We start from the raw sequence: 23528 nt of genomic DNA, 5'->3' as shown, positions 1-23528 counted from the left end.
TTCCACCCCCTCGCACCTCTGGAGCGCTGATTTACAACCCCACCCCCACCCCCACCTCAGTGGAAGCCTCCTAGGTAATTGGCCTGGAGATGAGCTGGGCGTACTCGTTGAGTCTCCAATTGGCTGTTTAATACGCAGCAGGTGCAATCTCAACGCCGTCGGCTTTCCCTGGAGTCTATTGGCTGACCTGGTGGGCAGGGCTTTGACTTCCATCCGGGTAATTGGGTACCGGCTCGCAGCACAGCGCCGTCGCTCAGGGGCAGCTCCCGCGAGGATTGGTTTCGAGGAGGAGCTTGATTGGTCGGGCTTGCAAACCGGGCATTGATTGGTGCGGGCGGGCTGCGGGGGCGGGGAAGTGGCGGCTGAAGCGAGGCTGGCGGGCCTCGGAGTGGCGCTGCTCTTGAGAGGCGGCTACAGCCCCAGGGGTGAGGTGCGAGGCAAAGAGCGCGACGCTGACTCCAGGAGCGGTAAAGGCAGGGACCAGGAGCGGAGGTTTGGGGAGTGGGGGAGGCTGAGCCAGGGACACCACTGGCAACAAGAAGGCGGGGAATGTGGGGCTGAGAGAAGAAAGGCGCCCCCGGGCAAGACGAGGGTGTGGGGCCCGGGAGCTAGCTTCTGAGCCTGGGGTGGTGAGGCGCTATGTGGGGGCAGCTTTCTCCCACCCCGGGACTAGTAACTGTTTCCAGAGAAAGTGCGCTCGTCCCAAGGTAGTCACAGCGGACCCTTGCACCGTGCGAGAGGGTTTGCCTCTTATTTCCCAAAGCTTTTTCTTTAATGGTCTTCAGTATTTGTTTTTCCAATTTCCCTCTTTAGTTTTTAATGCAGACAGAATCGTGGGTTTTGACTCAAGACTCCTGTGTCACAGCTACTCTTTCCTCAGCTGAGAGAAATGGGTGGAGGCTTTTTTCACTCACTGGTTTAAAAATAAATGTAGCAAGAATGAGAAAATTGAATGAGCTGCTTCAGTTCAACAAACCGATCACCATGTTTTAGGCACCTTGTAGGTTCTGGTTGTTAGGAGATACTGGAGTGATATATCAGATCCTGGCTCCCATGGAGTTCACTTTGTGTTTTAAAATGCATATCAGATAGTTGTTAGCAACTGTTTTAATACAAATATCAGGAAATGTCAAAGTTAGCTTTTACTGAAAAGAGTTGCCTACCTACATTTCTCAACTTTGAAATGACCCACAAGTCTACTGTTTACCTAGGAGCTATGATCTTAAGTTCTAGTCTCCTCCTTACATTCAACTTGAAGTAATAAAATCAAGCACAAGTTAGCATTTAGTACTCTTGAGAGTCCCTTGTACTGCAAGGAGATCCAACCGGCCCATTCTAAAGGAGATCAATCCTGGGTGTTCATTGGAAGGACTGATGCTGAAGCTGAAACTGCAATACTTTGGCCACCTCATGCGACGAGTTGACTCACTGGAAAAGACTCTGATGCTGGGAAAGATTGGGGGCGGGAGGAGAAGGGGATGACCGAGAATGATGAGATGGCTGGATGGCATCACCGACTCTGGACATGAGTTTGGGTGCACTCCGGGAGTTGGTGATAGACAGGGAGGCCTGGCGTGCTGTGATTCATGGGGTCGCGGAGAGTCGGACACGACTGAGCAACTGAACTGACTGACTGACTTGACTATAGAATTGGCTCAATCCCTGGTAGTTTAGATGGTAAAGCGTCTGCCTACAATGCCGGAGACCCGGTGTTCGATCCCTGGGTCAGGAAGATCCCCTGGAGGAGGAAATGGCAACCCACTCCAGTATTCTTGCCTGGAAAATCCCATGGACTGAGGAGCCTGGTAGGCTACAGCCCATGGGGTCGCAAAGAATCTGACGCGACTTCACTTTCACTTTCTATTTTTCACTGTAGAATTAGTCTCATTTCCATCATATTTTCCACTTTTAATTTTTAAGAGAAACTTAGCAATGTGAAAGGATATGTAAATTGTAAGCAACTATACTTGATTAATATCAATTAAGTAGAGATTCTTTGAGATATCAGCTGATATTTTAGCACAAACCTCATTTGTAGTATCTGAAGAGATGTTAGTATAATTTAGGTTTTGTGTCAAATGGAAGTCACCCAGTAAATTCATCCATGTCACAGATATTCATCCCCCCCCCCAACAGATCATCAATATTCTATCTCAGACACTACCATCTACCAGGTGCTCAAATGAGAATGTGATAGCCAGCTCCTTGGCTCACCCTCTGACTTTTCCATAAATCAATTGCTGGGTCTTGTGTATTCTTTCTTTGAAAGCTCTCTGAACCGTCTGTCTGCTTCTCTCCATCTCCATCATTGACCCCTGGACTAGCCTCTGAATTGGTCTCCCTGCACCAGCTGTTGCTGCCTTCAATTCATTCTCACTACAGACATAGCCGTTAGTCAATGATTATAAGCGATGCAAGTGCTATGAAGGGATGTTTGGAGTACTGTGGAAACCCATAGCAATAAAACCCAGCTTAGTACAGAGTCATACTAGGGTCATTCTGTCCTCTCTGAGACAGAGAAAAACATTTTGAGGTGTTCTAGAGACCCTTTGCTGCTGCTGCTAAGTCACTTCAGTCGTGTCCGACTCTGTGCGACCCCATAGATGGCAGCCCACCAGGCTCCCCCGTCCCTGAGATTCTCCAGGCAAGAACACTGGAGTGGGTTGCCATTTCCTTCTCCAATGCATGAAAGTGAAAAGTGAAAGTGAAGTCACTCAGTCGTGTCAGACACTGTGCGACCCCATGGACTGCAGCCCACCAGGCTCCTCTGTCCATGGGACTTTCCAGGCAAGAGTACTGGAGTGGGGTGTCATTGCCTTCTCCAGAGACCCTTTGGAAAACCTCAAAGTTAGTTAGAGGTAAGATGAACTTTATTTAGAATTTGAACTTTGGGAAGTTTGTCAAAAATATCAAAAAGTTTTGAGACTTCCCTGTCCGTGGTTAAGACTCTGAGCTTCCAACGCAGGGAGTGCCAGTTCCATCCCTGGTCTGGGAACTAGGATCCCACATGCCGCTCCGTGTGGCCAAAAAGTAACAACAACAACAAAAATTTTAATATATCAAAAAGCTTTAAAACGCTTAGTCAAATAGGATTATATGTGGAACGATTCTTAGTCACCGAACCGAAGTGACAATAAAAGATCTCAAAGGCAAATATAGAAATGTATTTCTGTTCCTCATATCTTTTTTCTGAAAACATTTTTCTTTTCTTGTATACTGCAATGTTTCCCTTATTCCGTAGCTTAAATTGCGTATATTAATTAGAATTCTCAGCTCTTAAAACTAATTTTTAATGAAAACTAACAAGCAATTATTAACTTTTTTACATTAGCATTCTGTAGATTGGCAAGCTTGTATGTAGTATGTAAATATTCATATACTATTTATGCTTATAAATAGCACCTAAATACTATTTATGATTTCTAGAAAGCATGTGCTTTTTAATAGAAAATGTCTTAGCATGGCACCAAACCTATTAAATAGTTCCAAATATCTTTAGTTTCTTTGTAAAAGGAAATCTATATTCACTAATGCTACAGTATCTCATTTTATTTGGTAATTATCTATTCAGTAGACTTTTAGCATTTAACTTAATTTAGCAAAACACTAAAATTTCAAATTACCAAAATATGGAGAGCATTTTGGATAGACATTCCCAAAACTTAATTAGTCTGAAAGAGTTTACCTCAAGGGTCTTATTTCATTTACCTCTATTTACTTAAAAGTTTCATCATATCAAGTTATTTTCTTGCCAGCAAATTTTGCAACAGATTTAAGGTCTTGTTTGATTTCTAATAAATCTAGGTACAATAAAAATATTATCCATTATGTTGATGATTCTAAAGAAATACATATTATTAATTCCACAAACTTAAGCCAACTTTAATACCAGATATTGATTCAGTATTGAGTATTTCCCAGATGTTACCAGAAAATTGGCTTCACCTCTTGGTGGGTGTCAAGCCAAAAAACCAAGTCAAAGACTGGGAGAAAAAAAGGATTCATTACTTGCAGCAAGTAAGGAGAACACTGAGGATCTGTCCCAAAACAGTGTCTCCTCAAATAGCAAAACTGGTGGATCTGTGTAAGGGCACATGCATATTCATGAAGGGACTTGGGTGATTGAGAGTCCTGGCTTTAGTTGATTGAAGTCAGGACAGTCAGGAAAAGACATCATCATCCCTTAGGTGTCAGTTGATATGGTGGTTCAGTGCTTCAGGGTAATCTTTAAAACTGAAATAGAACCTGAAGTTCTGTTAACAACTGATAATATTATCTTTGCTGTTGTTACTTCTCTTGCCTGATAAGCCGTTGTTTTCTGGATTCTTTGTTCCCTTAAAATTATTAGTTACTGTCATGAGACCTGTTCAGGGACAAGCATTGTGACCAGGCTTAGATCACAGAATGACTTAGGCTAGAAATGGCTTCTCTACTGTCAAGAAAACAGTGTCCAGGGACCTCTTATCCTATCTGCTTACAAGATCATGTGAAATTTCTGAGTATTTATGTATATGTTTTATTTCCTTTAAACCAATTATATAGAGTTCTTTTACAAATTAATTTTGGCAATACAGCACATCTGTCGGAGAAAGCAATGGCAACCCACTCCAGTACTCTTGCCTGGAAAATCCCATGGACGGAGAAGCCTGGTAGGCTGCAGTCCATGGGGTTGCGAAGAGTCGGACCCGACTGAGCGACTTCATTTTCACTTTTCACTTTCATGCACTGGAGAAGGAAATGGCAACCCACTCCAGTGTTCTTGCCTTGATAATCCCAGGGATGGAGGAGCCTGGTGGGCTGCTGTCTATAGGGTCGCACAGAGTCAGACATGACTGAAGCGACTCAGCAGCAGGAGCAGCAGCAGCACAGCTACAACACAGATACATAACAGACACCCTATAGTTTTCATTCTAAAATTTCAGCCGTGAATCAGGGACAGTAACATTAAACCCATCAGTCACAAGCAAATTCAAATTGGGTTTCTGGCAGATGGAACAAATCAGTCACGTTTTTAGATGGAGGTGATGGAATTCCAGTTGAGCTATTTCAAGTCTTGAAAGATGATGCTGTGAAAGTGCTGCACTCAATATGCCAGCAGATTTGGAAAACTCAGCGCTGGCCACAGGACTGGAAGAGGTCAGTCTTCATTCCAATCCCAAAGAAAGGCAATGCCAAAGAATGCTCAAACTACCGCACAATTGCACTCATCTCACACGCTAGTAAAGTCATGCTCAAAATTCTCCAAGCCAGGCTTCAGCAGTATGTAAACCGTGAACTCCCAGATGTTCAAGCAGGTTTTAGAAAAGGCAGAGGCACCAGAGATCAAATTGCCAACATCCGCTGGATCATGGAGAAAGCAAGAGAGTTTCAGAAAAACATCTATTTCTGCTTCATTGACTATGCCAAAGCCTTTGACTGTGTGGATCACAATAAACTGTGGAACATTCTGAAAGAGATGGGAATCCCAGACCACCTGACCTGCCTCTTGAGAAACCTGTATGCAGGTCAGGAAGCAACAGTTAGAACTGGACATGGAACAACAGACTGGTTCCAAGTAGGAAAAGGTGTACGTCAAGGTTGTATATTGTCACCTTGCTTATTTAACTTCTATGCAGAGTACATCATGAGGAACGCTGGGCTGGAAGAAGCACAAGCTGGAATCAAGATTGCTGGGAGAAATATCAATAACCTCAGATATGCAGATGACACTACCCTTATGGCAGAAAGTGAAGAGGAACTCAAAAGCCTCTTGATGAAAGTGAAAGAGGAGAGTGAAAAGGTTGGCTTGAAGCTCAACATTCAGAAAACAAAGATCATGGCATCTGGTCCCATCACTTCATGGGAAATAGATGGAAAAACAGTGGAAACAGTGTCAGACTTTATTTTTTTGGGCTCCAAAATCACTGCAGATGCTGATTGCAGCCATGAAATTAAAAGACGCTTGCTCCTTGGAAGGAAAGTTATGACCAACCTTGATAGTATATTAAAAAGCAGAGACATTACTTTGCCAACCAAGGTCCGTCTAGTCAAGGCAATGGTTTTTCCCGTGGTCATGTATGGATGTGAGAATTGGACTGTGAAGAAAGCTGATTGCCGAAGAATCGATGCTTTTGAACTGTGGTGTTGGAGAAGACTCTTGAGAGTCCCTTATACTGCAAGGAGATCCAACCAGTCCATTCTAAAGGAGATCAATCCTGGGTGTTCATTGGAGGGACTGATGCTAAAGCTGAAACTGCAATACTTTGGCCACCTCATGCGACGAGTTGACTCACTGGAAAAGACTCTGATGCTGGGAAAGGTTGGGGGCGGGAGGAGAAGGGGACGACGGAGAACGAGATGGCTGGATGCCATCACCGACTCTGTGGACATGAGTTTGAGTGAACTCCGGGAGTTGGTGATGGACAGGGAGGCCTGGCGTGCTGTGATTCATGGGGTCGCGGAGAGTCGGACACGACTGAGCGACTGAACTGAACTGAACTGAACTGAAACCCTTTTTACTAATACTTAATGGAGAAGATGGTTAAGATTTTGTCATTGACAAGTTCCAAATTACCTACACCCTTCCTAAAATTTGCATTTTGTTTTTTAAATTAAAGTGTAATTGATTTACAATGTTAAGTAAGTTGCTGGTATACAGCAAAGTGATTCTGCTATACATACATACATACATGTATTATTTTTCATATTTTCTATTATGGTTTATTACAGGATATTGAATATAGTTCCCTGTGCTATACAGTAGGATGTTGTTTATCTACTTTATATATAGTAGTTTGTATCTGCTAATCCCAAACTCCTAATTTATCCCTTCTCCATTCCCTTTCCCCTTAGGTAACCATAGGTTTGTTTTCCATGTCTGTGAGTCAGTTTCTGTTTTGTAAATAAGTTCATTTGTGTCATATTTTAGGTTCTACATGTAAGTGATATCATATGGTATTTGTCTTTCTGACTTATTTAATATGATGATCTCTAAATCCGTACGTGTTCCTGCAAATTACACTCTTTTTTATGGCTGAGTAATATTTGTGGTAGAGTAATAATTGTACCACATCTTCTTTCACTACTCCTCTGTCAATGGACATGTAAGTTGTTTCCCTGTCTTGGCTAATGTGAATAGTGCTGCCATGAACATAGAGGTGCATATATCTTTTTGAATATAGTTTTCTCAAATATATGCCCAGGAATGGGATTGCTGAATCATATGGTAGTTGTACTTTTAGTTTTTTAAGGAACCCCCATTCTGTTCTCCATAGTGCCTGTATCAGTTTACATTCCCACCAACAGTGTAGGCGGTTTCCGTTTTCTCTACACCTTCTCTAGCATTTATTGTTTGTAGACTTTTTGGTAATGGCCATTCTGACCAGTGTGAGATGATACCTCATAGTAGTTTTGATTTGCATTTCTCTAATAATTAACAGTGTGTTGAGCATCTTTTCATGTGTTTTTTGACCGTATGTCTTCTTTGGAGAAATGTCTATTTAGATCTTTTGCCCAGTTTTTGATTGGGTTGTTTTGTTTCTTTAATTGAGCTGCATGAGCTATTTGTGGTATAATCTGAAGTCAGGGAGCCTGATTTCTCCAGCTCTTTTCTTTCTTAGAATTGCTTTGCCTATTTAGGGTCTTTTGTGTTTCCATAAAAATTTAAAAAATTTTTGCTGTTAATTCTGTGAAAAATGTCATTGGTAATTTGATAGGGATTGTATTGAATCTGTAGATTTCTTTGGGTAGTATACTCACTTTGATGGTATTGATTTTTCCAATCCAAGAACACAGTACGTCTTTTCATCTGTTTGTCATCTTTGATTTCTTTCATCAGCATTTTATAGTTTTCAGAATACAGGTCTTTTGCCTCCATGGATAGATTTATTTCTTAGTATTGATATTTTATTCTTTTTGATGATAAATAGGATTGTCTCTTTAATTTCTCTTTCTAATCTTTCATGCTTCAGTCTTGTCCGACTCTTTGCAATCCCATGGACTATAGCCCATCAGTCTTCTCTGTCCATGAAATTCTCCAGGCAAGAATACTCGAGTGGGTTGCCATGCCCTCTTCCAGGGGATCTTCCTGACCCAGGGAAGATCTCTTACATCTCCTGCATTGGTAGGAGGGTTCTTTACCACTCACACCACCTGGGAAGCCCCATAGAAATGCAAGAGTGTATGAATTTTGTATCTTGCAACTTTACCAGATTCATTGAGCTCTAGTAGTTTTCTGGTAGTATCTTTAGGATTTTCTGTGTATAATATCATGTCATCTGCAAACAGTGACAGTTCTTTTCTTTTCCAATTTGGATTCCTTTTATTTATTCTCTGATTGCCATGGCTAGGACTTCCAGAACTATGTTGAATAAAGTTGGCAAGAGCAGACATCCCTTGTCTTGTTCCTGATCTCAGAGGAAACGCTTTCAGCTTTTCACCATTGAGTATGATGTTAGCTGTGAGTTTGTCATATATAGTCTTTATTATGTTGATATAGGTTCCCTCCATGCCCCATTTCTGGAGAGTTTTTTTAAAATCATAAATTGGTATTGAATTTTTATCAAAAGCTTTTTCTGCATCTATTGAGGTGATCATATGATTTTTATTCTTCTATTTGTTAATGTGGTATATCACACTGATCAATTTGCAGATATTGAAACATCTTTGCATCTCTGGAATAAATCCCAGTTGATCACGGTGTATGTTTTTTTAATGTACTGTAGGATTTGCATGGTTGGTATTTGAGAATTTTTGCATCTATGTTCATTAGTGATATTCACCTGTAATTTTCTTTTGTCTGGCTTTGGCATCAAGATGATGGTGGTGTCATAGAATGAGTTTGGAGTGTTCCTTTCTCTGCTGTGTTTTGGAACAGTTTCAAAAGGATAGGTGTTTACTCTAAATGTTTGATAGAATTTACTTGTGAAGTCATCTGGTCCTGGATTTTGTTTGTTAAAAGTTTTTAAATCACAGTTCAGTTTCAGTACTTATGATTGGTCTGTTCATATTTTCTATTTTCTTCCTGGTTTTCTTTCCTTTCTTCCAAGAAAGGAGACTGTACTTCTCTAAGAATTTTTCCATTTCTTCTAGGTTATCCATTTTATTGGTGTATAGTTGCTTGTAGTAGTCTCATATGATCCTTTATAGTTCTGTGGTATCAGTTTTTCATTTCTAATTTTATTGATTTGCACCCTCTTTTTTCTTTGATGAGTCTGGCTAAAGATTTATCAATTTTATCTTTTCAAAGAACCAGCTTTTAGTTTCATTGATCTTTTTTGTTTTCTTCATCTCTATTTCATTTATTTCTGCTCTGACCATTATGATTTCTTCTACTAACTTTGGCTTTTGTTTTTCTTTCTCTAGTTGCTTTAGTTGTAAGGTTAGGTTCTTTGAAATTTTTCTTGTCTCTTGAAGTAAGATTGTATTGCTATAAACTTCTCTCAGAACTGCTGCTGTGTCCCATGGGTTTTGGATTACTGTTTTCATTTGTCTCTAGGTATTTTTTTATTTCGTCTTTGATTTCTTCAGTAATCCATTGGTTGTTTAGTAACATATTGTTTAGCTTCCATGTTGTTTGTTTCTTACCTTTTTTTTTTCTTTAGTTGACTTCTGATCTCATACTGTTGTGATTGTTACAGTTGGAGAAGATGCTTGTTATAATTTGTTTACTATCATTACTCTCTTTTGTTTAACTTTCTATGTTTGTAGCCTCTGTTCCTCAGCCTGCAGGATTGTAGCTTCTTGCTTCTGTTCTCTGTCCCCTTGTAGGTGAGGTTGGTCCAGGGGCTTCTGCAGGCCTCCTGGAAGGAGAGACTGGTGCCTGCCCACTGGTGGGTGGAGCTGGGTCTTGTCCATCTGGTAAGCAGGAGTGTATTTAGAGGTGGCTGTGGGATCAGGACAACTTTAAGCAACCTGTCTACTGATGGGTGGGGCTCTTTCCCACCTTGTTAGTTTTGTTGTTGTTGTACTGGGTCTTCATTGCTGGGTCTTCTGTTGCTGCACACAGGCTGCTGCTTCGTTGCCGCACATGAGCTTCTCATTGCAGTGGCTTGTCTTGTTGCAGAGCATAGGCTGCAGTAGTTGCAGCATGTGAGCTCAGTAGTTGTGGCACATGGGCTTTCGTTGCTCCACAGCATATGGAATCTTCTTGGACCAAGGATCCGTGGATCCTGGACCAAGGATCTGCCCATGTCCCCTGCATTAGCAGGTGGATTCCTATCCACTGTACCACCAGGGATTCCCTGTTGGTTGTTTGACCTTAGGCATCTCAGCACTGGAACCTGTAAGCTTTTGAGTGGGGCCAGGTCTCAATGCCAAAATGGTGACCTCCTGGAGAGCTCACACTGAATATTCACTGGGGCCCCTGCCACCTGTCCTTGCCCCCACCCAGCCACAGCCAACCTCTGTGTCCCCAGGAGAACCTTCAAGACCTCCAAGTAGGTCTGGCCCAGGCTTCTGTGGAGTCACTGCCCTGGGTCCCAGTATGTGTAAAACCTTGAATGTGCTCTTTGAGAGTAGAGCCTGTTTCCCCCAGTCCTGTGGCGCTCCTGCAGTCAAGCCCCACTGGCCTCAAAGCCAAGTGCTTTGGGGACTCCTGCTTCTGATGCCAGATCCCCAGGTTGAGGAGCCTAACTTGGGGCTCAGAACTCTCACTCCGGTGGGAGAACCTTTTCTATATAATTATTTTCTAGTTTGTCAGTTGCCTACCCAATGGGTATGGGATTTGATTAAATCGTGAAGCGCCCCTCTGTCTTGTTGTGGTTTTTCTTTGTCTTTGGATGGAGAATGTCTTTTTTTATTGGTTTAAGTCTTTTTTGTCAATGATTGTTCAGCAGTTAGTTGTGATTTTGGTGTTTTTATGAGAGGAGGTAAGCTTCAGTCTTTCTCCTCCACCATCTTGTCTCTTCAGTATCCAGAGTACTTGCAAGCCTCTTAATAAGTGAGATTTTGTTGTTGTTTAGTCACTAAGTCATGTCCAACTCCTTGTGAGCCTGTGGACTGTAGCCTGCCAGGCTCCTCTGTCCATGGGATTTCCCAGGCAAGAATACTGGAGTGGTTGCCATTTCCTTCTCCAGGGGATCTTCCCAACCCCTGGAAGGGAACTCTTATCTCTTGAGTCTCTGGCGTTGGCAGGCAGGTTCTTTGCCACTGGCACCACCTGTGAGTTTTGTATTTTTTCTGGAGGCCACACCTCTGGTCCTATGAAGACTAGATTTTTAAAACAAGTGTTAGGGGAAGCACACTGACTGAAAACCACCCACCCTGGCAAGGCACCATAGTAACTATTTGCATGAGTTATTTTATGACAGGAGGTCCTGGTAAGGAACACGGAACTCATAAGCCACCACTAACTGGAAGAGTTCGGGAAAGAACAAAAGGAGACACCATGTGTCCAGTCACCTTCCGTAATCCTTCTGTTGGCATCCATCTTGGCTGAGCAATGCATGTGCCACCAGGAAGGACTCTGAGTCAGGATGATTGGCCAAAGACAACCTGGAAACTAATCCCATCACCATAAAACCTGGGACTGTGAGCCATGTGGCAGAGCTCTTTTCCTGGGTTCCCTTACCCTACAACTCTCTGCCCAGGAGCCCTTTCCAGTAATATTTCTTGCTTGGTTAGCACATGTGTCTGCTTGGACAGTTCATTTCCGAATGTTAGACAGGAGCCCATTTTGGGGCCCTGGAAGGGGTCCCCCTTCCTGCAACACAAGGACAGTGATTTTTAATTCCTCATAAACCTGAGTAGCCACCTCAGTGCAAGGACTGACATATGCATTCACCAATGCTGGAATTTTATGTTCCCTCATTTAGCTTGGGGGACAGAGACCCCACTCCCCCCAATAAAATTCCTGTCAGGTTTTAAATATCAGCTATGATTAGTTTAGTCAGGCCAGTGGTCACCCATCTTGGCAATCCATTTACAAACACTTTTAAGGATTCTTCCTGGGTTTAAGAAATTATTTAGCTATGGTCTACAATCTCAGGTGTCCCATTTCTTTTTCTTTTAATTGAAGTATAGTTGGTTTACAATACTGTGTCAGTCTTTGCTTTACAGCAGAGTGACTCAGTTTTACACATATATATTTCTTTTTTTAAATATTCTTTTCCATTATGGTTTCCTGCTTTATATATAGTAGGACCTTGTTGTTTAGCCATTCTAAATGTTTGCATCTACCAACAGCAAATTCCCAGCTGGTCCCTCCTCTCCCTCCCCCTTGGCAACCACAGGTCTGATCTCTGTGTCTGTGAGTCTGTTTCTGTTTGTATTGGTCCATTTGTGCTGTGTTTTAGTTTCTACATGTAAGTATGATATTTGTCTTTGTCTTTCTGACTTCACTTGGTATGATAATCTCTAGTTGCATCCATGTTGCTGCAAATGACATTATTTTGTTGTTCTTTATGGCTAAGTAGTATTCCATTGTGTATATATATGTCTCATCTTTGTCCATTCATCTGTCAGTGGACGTCTAGGTTATTTCCATGTCTTGGCTTTTGTGAATAGTGCTGCTGTGAACATAGGGGTGCGTGTATCTTTTTGAATTATAGTTTTGTCTGGGTGTATGCCCAGGAGTGGGATTGCTGGATCATATGATAACTCTGGTTTTCTGAGAAACCTCCATACTGTTTTCCATAGTGGCTGTACCAACTTGCATTCCTCAGGTGGTCCCATTTCTAAAGGTAACCATTTAGTAGTGTCTCCAGAGTGGAAAGGCAAGTCAGAGAGAGGATTATTAGAATGAGTATTTAAAGATAGAGGGGAGCAGTTTTTAGGTACCTATCATTAATCTTTCATTACCCTTCTACAACAAGTATTTCAATGAGGCTATTTTGAAATTTTGAAGTCTTTTGAAGCTTCTGCATATCAGTTAAAATAGGTACAGTAAGATGAGAGCTGTCTAAAATTTTAACTTGGAAGTTTTTCAATTCACAGGATCCAAAGCTTTAAAAAGTTAGCCCTGTACAAATATTTCTCTCTACTAACCTAATTTTTAAAAGAGAAAAATTCTTTCCACTATTTCTGGTAGACCCTGCAGGCAGAGTTTCAGGAGACTGCCAGCTTTTAACTGCATTCAGAAAATCAGTTTTGGAATGCCAAAAAGAGAACCCAGTCTTGGCCATTTCAGGGTGGGGTTTCCTCTAATTTTTAGTTAAGTATTTGCAAGCATACATAAACCCAGCTGGTATTCCTGTAGGTGGCTGTCTGTCTGCATGAGAGTTTGGCCTTCGAGGCACGATTTCCCATTATTAACTTGGCAACCTAATTCAGATATGAGATAGAGTCTGAGCAACATTATAAGGGCAGTATAGTGGATGGAATGTGTGCTGCTTCTGAGTCTAGCTCCCCAAGAATGTTATGCTTTATGGTTCGGGCAGGGTTCTGCCAGTGGAGTGGTTTGGTCGATGCATGGTGCAGATACACAGTGCAGCCGGGAGAGGAGAGAGAAGGCCAAAGGGCAGAGAAAACTTTTAATGTTTAAATTATCCTCAACTTGCCTTCGAATATGAATTTTTATTTCATCACATGTAATTTGTTAAAGTTAAAAACAATGGTTGTAAGTGTATTGATGGGCTAAGGAGTAAGACTTTGAAGACAGAAGTGACATGTGACAGAGCAGGGATACTTAAGAAAGCATCCTGTTCCCCTAGTAGAAGTAGTGTTAGAATATAAGGCTGTGGAGATGACAGGCAGGGATTAGGTTATAAAGAACCTTCCAAACCACTGAGCTTACATGCAGGCAAGAGAGTTACTGAAGAATAAGAGGAAGTGTGTTCAGTCAAAGATTATTACTGACCAAATACTTATTAAGTGGCTATTATGTGCTAAGTACTGAGGGACAAAAAAAAATTCCTGCCTCTGGGGAGTTAACTTTCCAATGGGGAAACAATCAAAATGAACACCGTGCAGGTCATTATAATGACTGGCTTTTAATCATAGTGAAATGGAAAACCATGGAAGGATTTGAGCAGATGAATAACACTTTTCACTTAACTCCAGCTGTTGTATGGGGAATAAATTGGATGATGATGAAAAGCAGGGAGGTAATTAAGCTTTGTAATAATCTGGACAAGAGATAATGGTGGTTTTGAGCAGATGTTGGTCATAGCAATAGAGAGGTTAAAAGGGGGTCAGATTCTGGATAATCAATGTAAAACAAAAAGGATTTGCTTCCAGGATAGATGTTCTGTTTGAGAGGAAGAAGAGTAAGATTTTTAGCCTGAGGAACTGAAAAGAACGGAGTTGCCACTAACTGATAGGGTAAAGAAGAAAGGAGTGAGATCCGGAGTGCTTAGCAAACTTGTATTTGCTAAGTTTGAGATACCTGTTAAACATCAAATGGAGATATTTCATAAGCAATTGGATGTACAAATCTGGAGTTCAGAACAGGTTTATCTAGCTAGAACAGAGATCTAGTTCTCATTAGATCCATGAATTTGGGAGTTAAACATCAGCAAATAGGTGGGGCTTAAAGCCAAGACGGAATGATTCTTGAATAAAGAGTGCAAAGGACAGAGCCCTGGGTCACTCCAGTGTTTAGAGGTTAAAAAATGGAGCACGAACCAACAAAGGAGGCTGATGGAGCAGCCAGAAAGGAAGAAGGAAAACCAGGAAACAGTACTGTGAAGCCAAGTGAAGAAAGTGTCAGAGAAGAGGGAGTTAGCAGCTGCGCCAGACTCTGGTGGGGGGGGGCGGTAAAGGAAGGACTGAGACTTGATCATTGGATTTAGCAAATCCAAATCACTGGTGACCTTCACTAGAGCAGCAAGAGTGAATTCAAGAAGAGAAATCTAGCGCAGAAGCATTGATGCTTGTAAAAGTAAGAAAGAAATGAGTAGTATTTGGAGGAATAAATGGAATTGAGAAAGAATTTTCTTTAAGAAAGAAAGAATAGCATGTTTGTCTGCTCGTGGAAAGCTTCTGTAGAGAGGAAAACATTAATGATGCAGGATAAAGGAGAGCAACACTTATATGAAAGACTCAGTGCTAGAGCCAAGATAGTTCATCCATGACCACAGGAAGGAAGATGAGGAGGTGGAGGTGGATGGATCAATTTGGAAGTTAATATTTTCTCCAAATGCTTTACTTTCTCAGTGAAATAGGAAGCAGACATCGGTTGAGAGGAAGAATGAAGAAGGAAGCACTAGAGGTTTGAGAACAGATGGTATAAAGTAATTAGGAGGGTGAGAAAGTATTGATACATGAAATAAAGAAATAGAGTGAGGGACATATTAAGATATGCTTGGTAAGAAAATGAAGATACAGTGTCAGAGAGAGACTAACAGCAAGACTGTTATAGTGGTCTAAATGAGATCTGACAAGCAATCAGTTCAGGTACAGTGTGGGGTCATTAGCATATAGATAGTAGTTCAGGCTTCAAGTATGGATAAAACTGCCCTAAGAGAGCAGAGGATGGATGGAGGCCACTGGAAGACAAGCTCAAAACTCAGAAGACTCCTCCAGATAGATAGAAACCATGGGAGAGAGGGAACAGAGGGGAGATTAGATAAGGCTTACATATGCCATCTCGGTTAATTACCTGGAAAGTTTTTTTGATGAAGGAGCAGGAGAGAATCCCCTTTCACTGTTAGTTGAGGAGTAAGTAAAAATAAGTAGTACAGAGAATAAATAGACCACGCTTCCAAGAAAGAGAAGTAGCAAAACCTAAACCTGGGCCTGGAGTGCCATTCCTTTCAGAGACAACAGCATCTGGAAAGGCCAGGAGGCATAGAAGTGCACACGTAAGGAATTTTAAATAGTTTGATATGAAATGTAATTTTTTTTTAATATTTGATTCAGTTAATTTCTTGTTCCTTTGTCTTTTAAAGCTGATCAGCATATTGTTCTCTTTGCAGGGGTTGAGAAGGGAGTAGTCCTCCTCTATTTAGTCATATGTGTATGTATCCCTCAGTTAACTTTCTGAAAAAATACCCTGTGACCTTTCACGTGAAGTACACCTTGAGACTGCTCAAGCTCTTGAAACGTTAAATTAGGCTGTAGTATTCTTTGAAATATTGTAATGTGTTCCATTCTCTCTGGCGTAAAAGTTGTATGAAAGCTCCTTTCTCTTCATTTGTTTATTTCAGGAGGCGGCCGAAAATGTCCACTGAACGGACTTCTTGGACAAGTTTGTCCACTATTCAAAAAATAGCACTGGGCCTTGGGATCCCTGCCAGTGCAACAGTTGTCTATATTCTATACCGCAGATATAGGGAGAGCAGAGGTATGTGAATCCATGGCTATACATACTGAAATGGTTAGACTATATTCTGGCAGTTAACTTGAAACTTCTTTCAAGTTATCATTTGTTGGGATGTAATTGGCTGTCTGTGAGGGACCTTTGAAACAAAAGTTTTTCTTTTCTATGTTAATGTGAAGCTAGTCTGTGAAATAAAGAACTCACTTTGTAATTCTGTTGATTTGTTCCCTTCAGCAACACCAGAACTGTAAGGGATTCTGCTAACTGTTGGGTCCTGTTTCGCAGGCTAGACCTAGAGAGTAGGACTTAGAAAAATGATTTGTGTATAAACAAGGGAAGTTCTGAGCCTAGTGGACTCCTCAGGCAACTTCTGGCTTTCATTCTTCTCCAGGAGTCATGTCTTGGGAGAAGTAGTTTGCCCAGAATCCAATAACTTTTCCCACTTTAGCATTTGAAAATGGTATCCCAGAGAGAGTGCCCATCTTCTGGTCTTTTGGGACCTTTTAGTTCCCACTCAGATGCTGCTTCTCCTTCTCTTTATGATTGAAATCCTCAGTTTATCTTTTACATCAGTGTCTCTTTGACAGCTTTGATTCGTGGGAGGGGAAGTGATAGCTTTGGATATTGTCTATAAGTCCGATCTGATGATCTGTGCAGAAGAACGGCTGACATTTGTTGGGGAAGATGACATTGAGATAGAGATGAGAGTCCCCCAGGAGGCTGTAAAGCTCATCATTGGCCGGCAAGGAGCCAATATTAAACAAGTAAGTGTGTGAGCAGGCAACAGCTTTCCCAGAGATTGATTTCTGCTGTCCATCCTCTGCCCCCATTCTGTAAACCCATTTACACTATGTATATTTTAAACAAACAAACAAAATAGGAAGTTTCTAGCTGCTATTTTCCTTCCAGAGATGAGTACTTCTACTGCTTATAGAATGGATGACTTAGCTTGAAATGGGGATTTTTAATTGGATGGTTCTCATCCTGGTATAGTTTGAATCATTCCTTTCTGCTATGGAATTCCAAACTCTTATTAATTGGCAGTAATAAATTAATTGCTCCCTAATTCTTTTTACCATCTTCCATTATTCAGTTGAAATGTCAAGAAAACAAAATAATTGATTCTTTAATCCAAATTTGGGGAAAGACCAGTCTAAACACAGAGAAACTGTTTTGGATTAACTGCTGTTCAGGGTTACCTTTGTCTCTCCTTCCATAAGTACATGTAATTGAAGACTGCTTATAGCACCCGATTTCACTGATTACTGTGTCCAGTTCCATCCACCTCCAGGGTTAGGTTTAGAGTATCCTTAGCTGACCCAGGTGAGAGCTCTTCCAGAACATACTGCCATGTATCCTTTTCTCTGCAGCTAAGAAAGAAGACAGGTGCTCGGATCGATGTGGACACAGAGGATATAGGAGATGAGCGGGTGCTGCTTATCAGTGGTTTTCCTGTTCAGGTGTGCAAGGCCAAAGCAGCGATTCATCAGATCCTGACAGAGAATACGCCAGTGTCTGAGCAGCTCTCAGTCCCCCAGAGATCCGTGGGCAGAATCATAGGTACCATGGACAGCTTTCTCTGCTGTCTCCTTTTTTGTTCCCTTTGTCTTCCTTTCACACCTTCCGGAGGGCTTTTCCTGGCCTACTTCCCCTCCACCTTGCTGAGGAAAAAAGACAGGGAAATTGAGAGCAGAGCTTTGCTTTTTTATAGAGCCAGTGGTAAAGCAAGACTCATGACCTCAAGAAGTTGTACGAGAGCTTCCCTGGTGGTTCAGTGGTTAAGAATTTGCCTTCCAGCGCAGGGAACATAGGTTAAGTCCCTGGTCAGGGAACTAAGATCCCACAAGCCTCAGGGAAGCTAAGCCTGTGTGCCACAACTGCAGAGATGCCTGCGCGCTACAGCTGAGACCCGACACAGCCAAAAATAAATAATAAAAAATTTTAAAGTATGATCTGAACCTTACAAGTATGTTTCACAAGGGTTCAGGTAAATGTGTTTACCTCATATTAGACTTTTAAAGGGAAGCTAAGGATGCTCATTTTATCCTAAATCTCTCAAGACCATGCTCGTGAAAGCACCTTTTATGCCTTCCCCTAGAGCATTCCTCATGCTGCTGTGAGAGGCAGAGAAACATCCTGTCCTTGGTCCAGTGGTTTCATGTAGGATATCTTCTAATGAAGTGAGGATGTGAAGTCTGCTCAGTGGCCAGAAGATGAAAGTGACATGACCACATTAACTTGGCCAGTGTGTAGAAGTTAAATAAAATGAATAGAGCAAATAATCTAGTACCCCCCACTTATTATAGTAAGGATTTCAGTAGCTCCTGTTTTCCATTCACTATCCTACATTCTGTTTAGTTTGAAAAGGAGCCCTGACTCTCCCCTCATAGTGTATACAAGATAGTCTTATCACTAGCAGTAATAGAGGAAAGGACAGGGTTTTATGTATTATTCAATACAGGGAGAGGCGGCGAGACAATTCGTTCTATCTGTAAGGCCTCAGGAGCCAAAATAACCTGTGACAAAGAATCAGAAGGAACATTGCTACTATCAAGACTTATAAAAATCTCAGGAACGCAGAAGGAAGTGGCAGCAGCTAAGGCAAGTAGCTAACCTGAATTGTATCTGAGAGTGAGACGAACCCTTTACTCCATCCTGGGCCAGTATCTGACCATGGAGGTATCATCCCTTCTCTTATTTTCCACAGCACTTGATACTGGAGAAAGTTTCAGAAGATGAAGAACTTAGGAAGAGAATTGCTCATTCTGCAGAAACCAGAGTTCCACGGAAGCAGCCAATCAGCGTAAGAAGAGAGGAAGTGACAGAGCCAGGTGGAGCCAGAGAGCCAGCTTTATGGAAAAACACTGGCACTAGCTTAAAACAGGCTGCACCTCTGGCAGTTCCTCCCCACAAAGGAGATGGCGACATGGCTGTTGTAGGACCAGAAGAGGGTTCCTGGGAGAAACCTAATGATGACAGCTTTCAGAGGTCTGGTGTCCAGACCAGTCCAGAGATGTCCATGTTTGAAAGTATGTAACAAAGGGGGACCCCCTTAGCCATATGGAAGATAGAAATACTGGCTATGTGTGTATGCTCAGTTGTGTCCGACTGTTTGCAACCCCATGGACTGTTGCCTGCCAGTCTCCTCTGTTCATGGGATTTCCCAGGAAGAATACTTTAGCAGGTTGCCATTTCCTTCTCCAGGGTATCTTCCCAACCCAGGGATCGAGCCCTCTGCCAATCCTGCATTGGCAGGTGGGTTCTTTACCACTGCTACCTGGAAAGCCAGAAATACTGGCTTAGATAACCCAGAATAAGGAAACAATAAAAAAATAATTTCTGTTTTCTTGACTACATTTACAGTTCTTTAATTACAGATGGGACTTTCTGGTAATATTTTCCTTGGGTTAATACTGAACACAAACCAGTATTTCTGAATACAAACCAGCCAATAATTAGAGAACAATATGGAAATTTGCTCGTTCACAGGAAACTGGTCTGCGAGTAATACATCGAATAATTGAATTACATGGTATTCTTTCTTCAAACATATACAAATAAGTAAAATACTTTTGAATCCAATATTTTTTCCTTTCTCATTACTGTTCTTAAAAATCTTCACCATTCAAGAAGAATGACAAAGCTGTGGGCTTTTTCTTCTGTACATAGGTACTGGGATGGGCAGGGAAGGCCAGAGACCTTAAGAGGTCCATAGACGTGTCCAGGGTCTGTAATGAATTGGTGGTGGAAAACAATCTGGAGCAGGCCCACATCTGTCCACATGTCTTCTCCCTGGTCCTGCTGCAGCTAGCATATGGGGATTTCCCTTCATTATAATTGGTGTTGATTTGAATACATGGCAGAGGACAATGTGAATGAACTCTAATTACTCAATTACCTAGAAAGGAACAGAACATAGCTTATAGCATCTTTCCTTCAGGATGTTCTTCTATGATTCATCCACTTGTCCCTCCAGCCATTTTTAAATGGTATTAGCCATTTGGTATTTATACCTCTCACCCCACCGATGCAGTCTTCCCATTTCAACCAGAGATGATTCTGATAATGGTCATCATATTAGATAATAATGATTCTGTAGCTTAACTTGCTTATGCCTGTGGTTAGTTCCCAGTCCAGACTTCAGTTTCCATGCTGATGAATTCCTAGAAGTCTATGTCTCTGCCTCTGAACATCCTAACCACTTCTGGATCCAAATCATTGGCTCCCGCAGCCTGCAACTGGATAAGCTTGTCAGTGAGATGACCCAGCACTATGAAAATAGTCTGGTGAGTTGCTATAGGGACAGGGCTGGGGTCTGATGAAACGGGGACATATCTTTTTCATTGTGATGTATTCTCTTTCCTTTCCTGTGGAGCAATGGCTTGTTCTTTCTTCCTTCTGGTATTCAGTTTTTTAGCCCATCCCTTCCTAACTCTGCCCTCTCCTGACTCCTTATTTCCTTGTGTAGCCTGAAGACTTGACTGTACATGTAGGAGACATTGTCGCAGCACCTTTACCTACAAATGGTTCCTGGTATCGAGCCCGAGTCCTTGGTACCTTGGAGAATGGGAACCTGGACCTTTACTTTGTTGACTTTGGAGATAATGGAGATTGTCCACTGAGGGATCTCAGGGTGCTCAGGTCAGTGTGGAGTCAGGCTGGAGTCGCATCTGTTGACTCAGCCCTGGCCATAGGGTGGTGAGCTGTTGTACTTCTTACTGGTGTACTTCTTACTGGGGAAGAGGTGGGGGGAGGGTTGGAAGAGAACCTCTTTACAGAGATCAGTTAATTATCTTCTGCTGCTGGGTTAACTGGTGCTGTCTAGAAGCAACAAATATAAAAAGGCCCTACTAGCACTAGGATTCTAATTTCAGTTTCTTTCACTTTAGGAGTGACTTCCTAAGCCTTCCATTTCAAGCAATAGAGTGTAGTCTGGCACGGATTGCCCCCTCAGGTAAATTGGCTATTTATTGACTCTACGTCCAAATAGAATAACTTTTATAGGGCATGTGGTGGGGATTCTCACATTCCCAGGCTTTTTGAGTTCTGGGGGCTCAGGTGCCTTTTCATCACCAGTGCCAGACAGCAACAGCCAGAAACCTGCCTGGCAGTCAGACGTAGGTACCTTCTGAGGTAGACAGAGGTAGTTCCAACTTCCCTCCAGGGCATAACCCCTGTCAGCACTGACCCCTTCTTAGGCTCTGTCTACAATTTTTTTTAACCAGGTGAACAATGGGAAGAGGAAGCTTTGGATGAGTTTGACAGACTCACTCACTGTGCTGACTGGAAGCCCCTGGTAGCCAAGATCTCTAGCTATGTCCAGTCTGGGATCTCAACTTGGCCCAAGATCTATTTATATGATACCAGCGATGGGAAGGTAAGACTGAGGTTCACTCGTTGCTCGCTGTCTCTTCAGCATATTTATACGCTCATCTTTTCCTTTCCCAGAAATCCTTATTTGATGATAGTCCTGCCTCATAAGGTCCTGCTTAACTGAACCACCAAAGGAATTTTTTAAAGTAACAATCCCAGCTTTTTTGCCCTTCCTTTGATTTGCCCTTCTTTGAACACCAAGTAGCCTTTTCATTTCTTTTCTCAGAAACTTGATATTGGGCTAGAATTAGTTCGTAAAGGATACGCAATTGAGCTTGCAGAAGACATGGAAAAAAACGGAGCTGTCCCAGTAATGTTGGACGACCTAGTAAGTGAGCCATTATCGTCATTTGGGGTGCTGCTTTGGGACAAACGTTGTGCCTCAAGACAGGAGGGCTTCTAGTCATGCATGCAATTTGTTGAACACCCTTAAGGACTCTGAGTTGCTCCACTCATTGATCAAGGGAAGCACTGTGTCCCTCAGCAGCCACACCAGACTCTGTGAGCAAAGTGATGGGGTGACTTCTCCTTTCCTACCAGCCAAACACGTTCTTCCTTTTTCTCCTGTTTATGCCCTCAGGCCACAGAAACAGATGTCTCACTGAGCATGCTCACTGAGACCAAGAAGAGCCCTGGAGAGATACCAAACACCCTGTCCTGCCTCAGTTTATCAGGTACAAACAGCATTGCTCCCTCAAGCATCTCTGGAAGTTACCAATTCTTAGTCAGCTTCTCCAAACTAGGGAAGTTGTGTCAAGATTTATCTCCTAACCAGAGTGGTCGTTGAACACCAGAAAGCCTATTTTTTTCTCTGATCCTCAGTGGCAGTGCCTGCTACAGTAGGGCAGTATCTAATTTTACCCTCATGTCTGAATAGAAGCTGCCTCTATGTCTGGTGATGATAATCTTGAAGATGACTACTTACTCTGAAGTCACCTTCAGTTGCCTCGGCCATCTGCTTTGCTGTGAGTAGAACTGTCCTCTGTCTGTAGCAGCCGGAGAGTAATGAGGGTGACCACAGGGCCTTGCCTCTTCCCTGTAGCCCATCTTATTACTACTTCTCTGCAGCTGCCTTCCTGCAGCTTTACTTTCAGTTTGAGCCCTTTCAAGCTTTTTGTGTCTGTGTGTGTTTCTTTGGCAGGTTTGGCATAAGACTTGGTGCCTGGAGAGAAGAGCCTGTAATAGAGATCTATGCAGTTCTTCCTTCATTATATACATGACCTGGCTTGCTGTGAACCAAATGCATTTTCTTCTTCCACTGGACTACCAGAGAGCATGTGGGGTGGAGGGAGACAGACACATGCCCCTAACTCCATCACCACCCCCTGTGCAGTGTGCAGTACTGCCACACGATTTTCAGGCTGCTTAGTATCCAGCTTGTTCCCCTCTGCCAGTCATAATGCACAGTACTGCTAGGCAGTGTCCTGTTTGAGGCTGGGAAACAGCCAGGGTTTGGTTATTGGAAGTGATGATTCTGCAGACTGACTCACCGCATCAGGTGACTCTAGTTAAGGGGAAGTCTTTTGAGTGGTAAACTCAAAGATTGCAGTTAAGTCAGGCAGCAAAGGAAAACATCAGCATAATTATATTAAAAGCCTCAGGAAGGGAGAAGAGAATACTGCCTCCCGGCCTCAACTGCTGATGTGTTATTGGAGACAAGATATTTGTAACAGTGCTCCAGCTATTTCCCAGTAAACTTTGGTTAAAATACAAGTAGACAAGGAGAAAGGTAACTCAGGAAATATTGCTGTATTGCTGGTATAGTATCTATATCAATATATGTATACACAAAGCCATAGAGAACTTGTAGAGCCGTTTAGATCATTTGGGGTTTTCTTTGCTGAATAAAGTTCTTAAGAAAGTTATCTAAAACTAAATGCTGGTTGAATCACAAGGTGGAAACAAGCCTATGGGTATCTTCTGTACTGAAATCTGGTAAAAGTGCCTAACGCCTCACACCACCTATGAAACAGCTGTC

General features: G+C 42.2%; 1 protein-coding gene across 1 annotated transcript; it reads left to right on the top strand.

The window, feature by feature from the left end:
- The first annotated feature begins 350 nt into the window (after nt 1-350).
- TDRKH (tudor and KH domain containing) lies at nt 351-22886 on the top strand. The gene is made up of 14 exons (XM_055402272.2): nt 351-467; nt 16065-16201; nt 16835-16941; nt 17548-17737; nt 18639-18778; nt 18885-19206; nt 20303-20463; nt 20646-20818; nt 21067-21131; nt 21403-21554; nt 21777-21878; nt 22131-22224; nt 22428-22515; nt 22692-22886. Exons 2-13 carry the CDS (start codon nt 16078-16080, stop codon nt 22478-22480), a joined length of 1683 nt encoding a protein of 560 aa, XP_055258247.1. The 5' UTR covers nt 351-467; nt 16065-16077; the 3' UTR covers nt 22481-22515; nt 22692-22886.
- The last annotated feature ends 642 nt before the right edge of the window (nt 22887-23528 follow it).

Source organism: Moschus berezovskii, chromosome 4, assembly GCF_049115385.1.
Source record: "Moschus berezovskii isolate FMDL1 chromosome 4, NW_MosBer_1.0, whole genome shotgun sequence".
NCBI classification, from domain to species: Eukaryota; Metazoa; Chordata; class Mammalia; order Artiodactyla; family Moschidae; genus Moschus; species Moschus berezovskii.
This window is presented reverse-complemented; position numbering and strand designations above follow the sequence as displayed.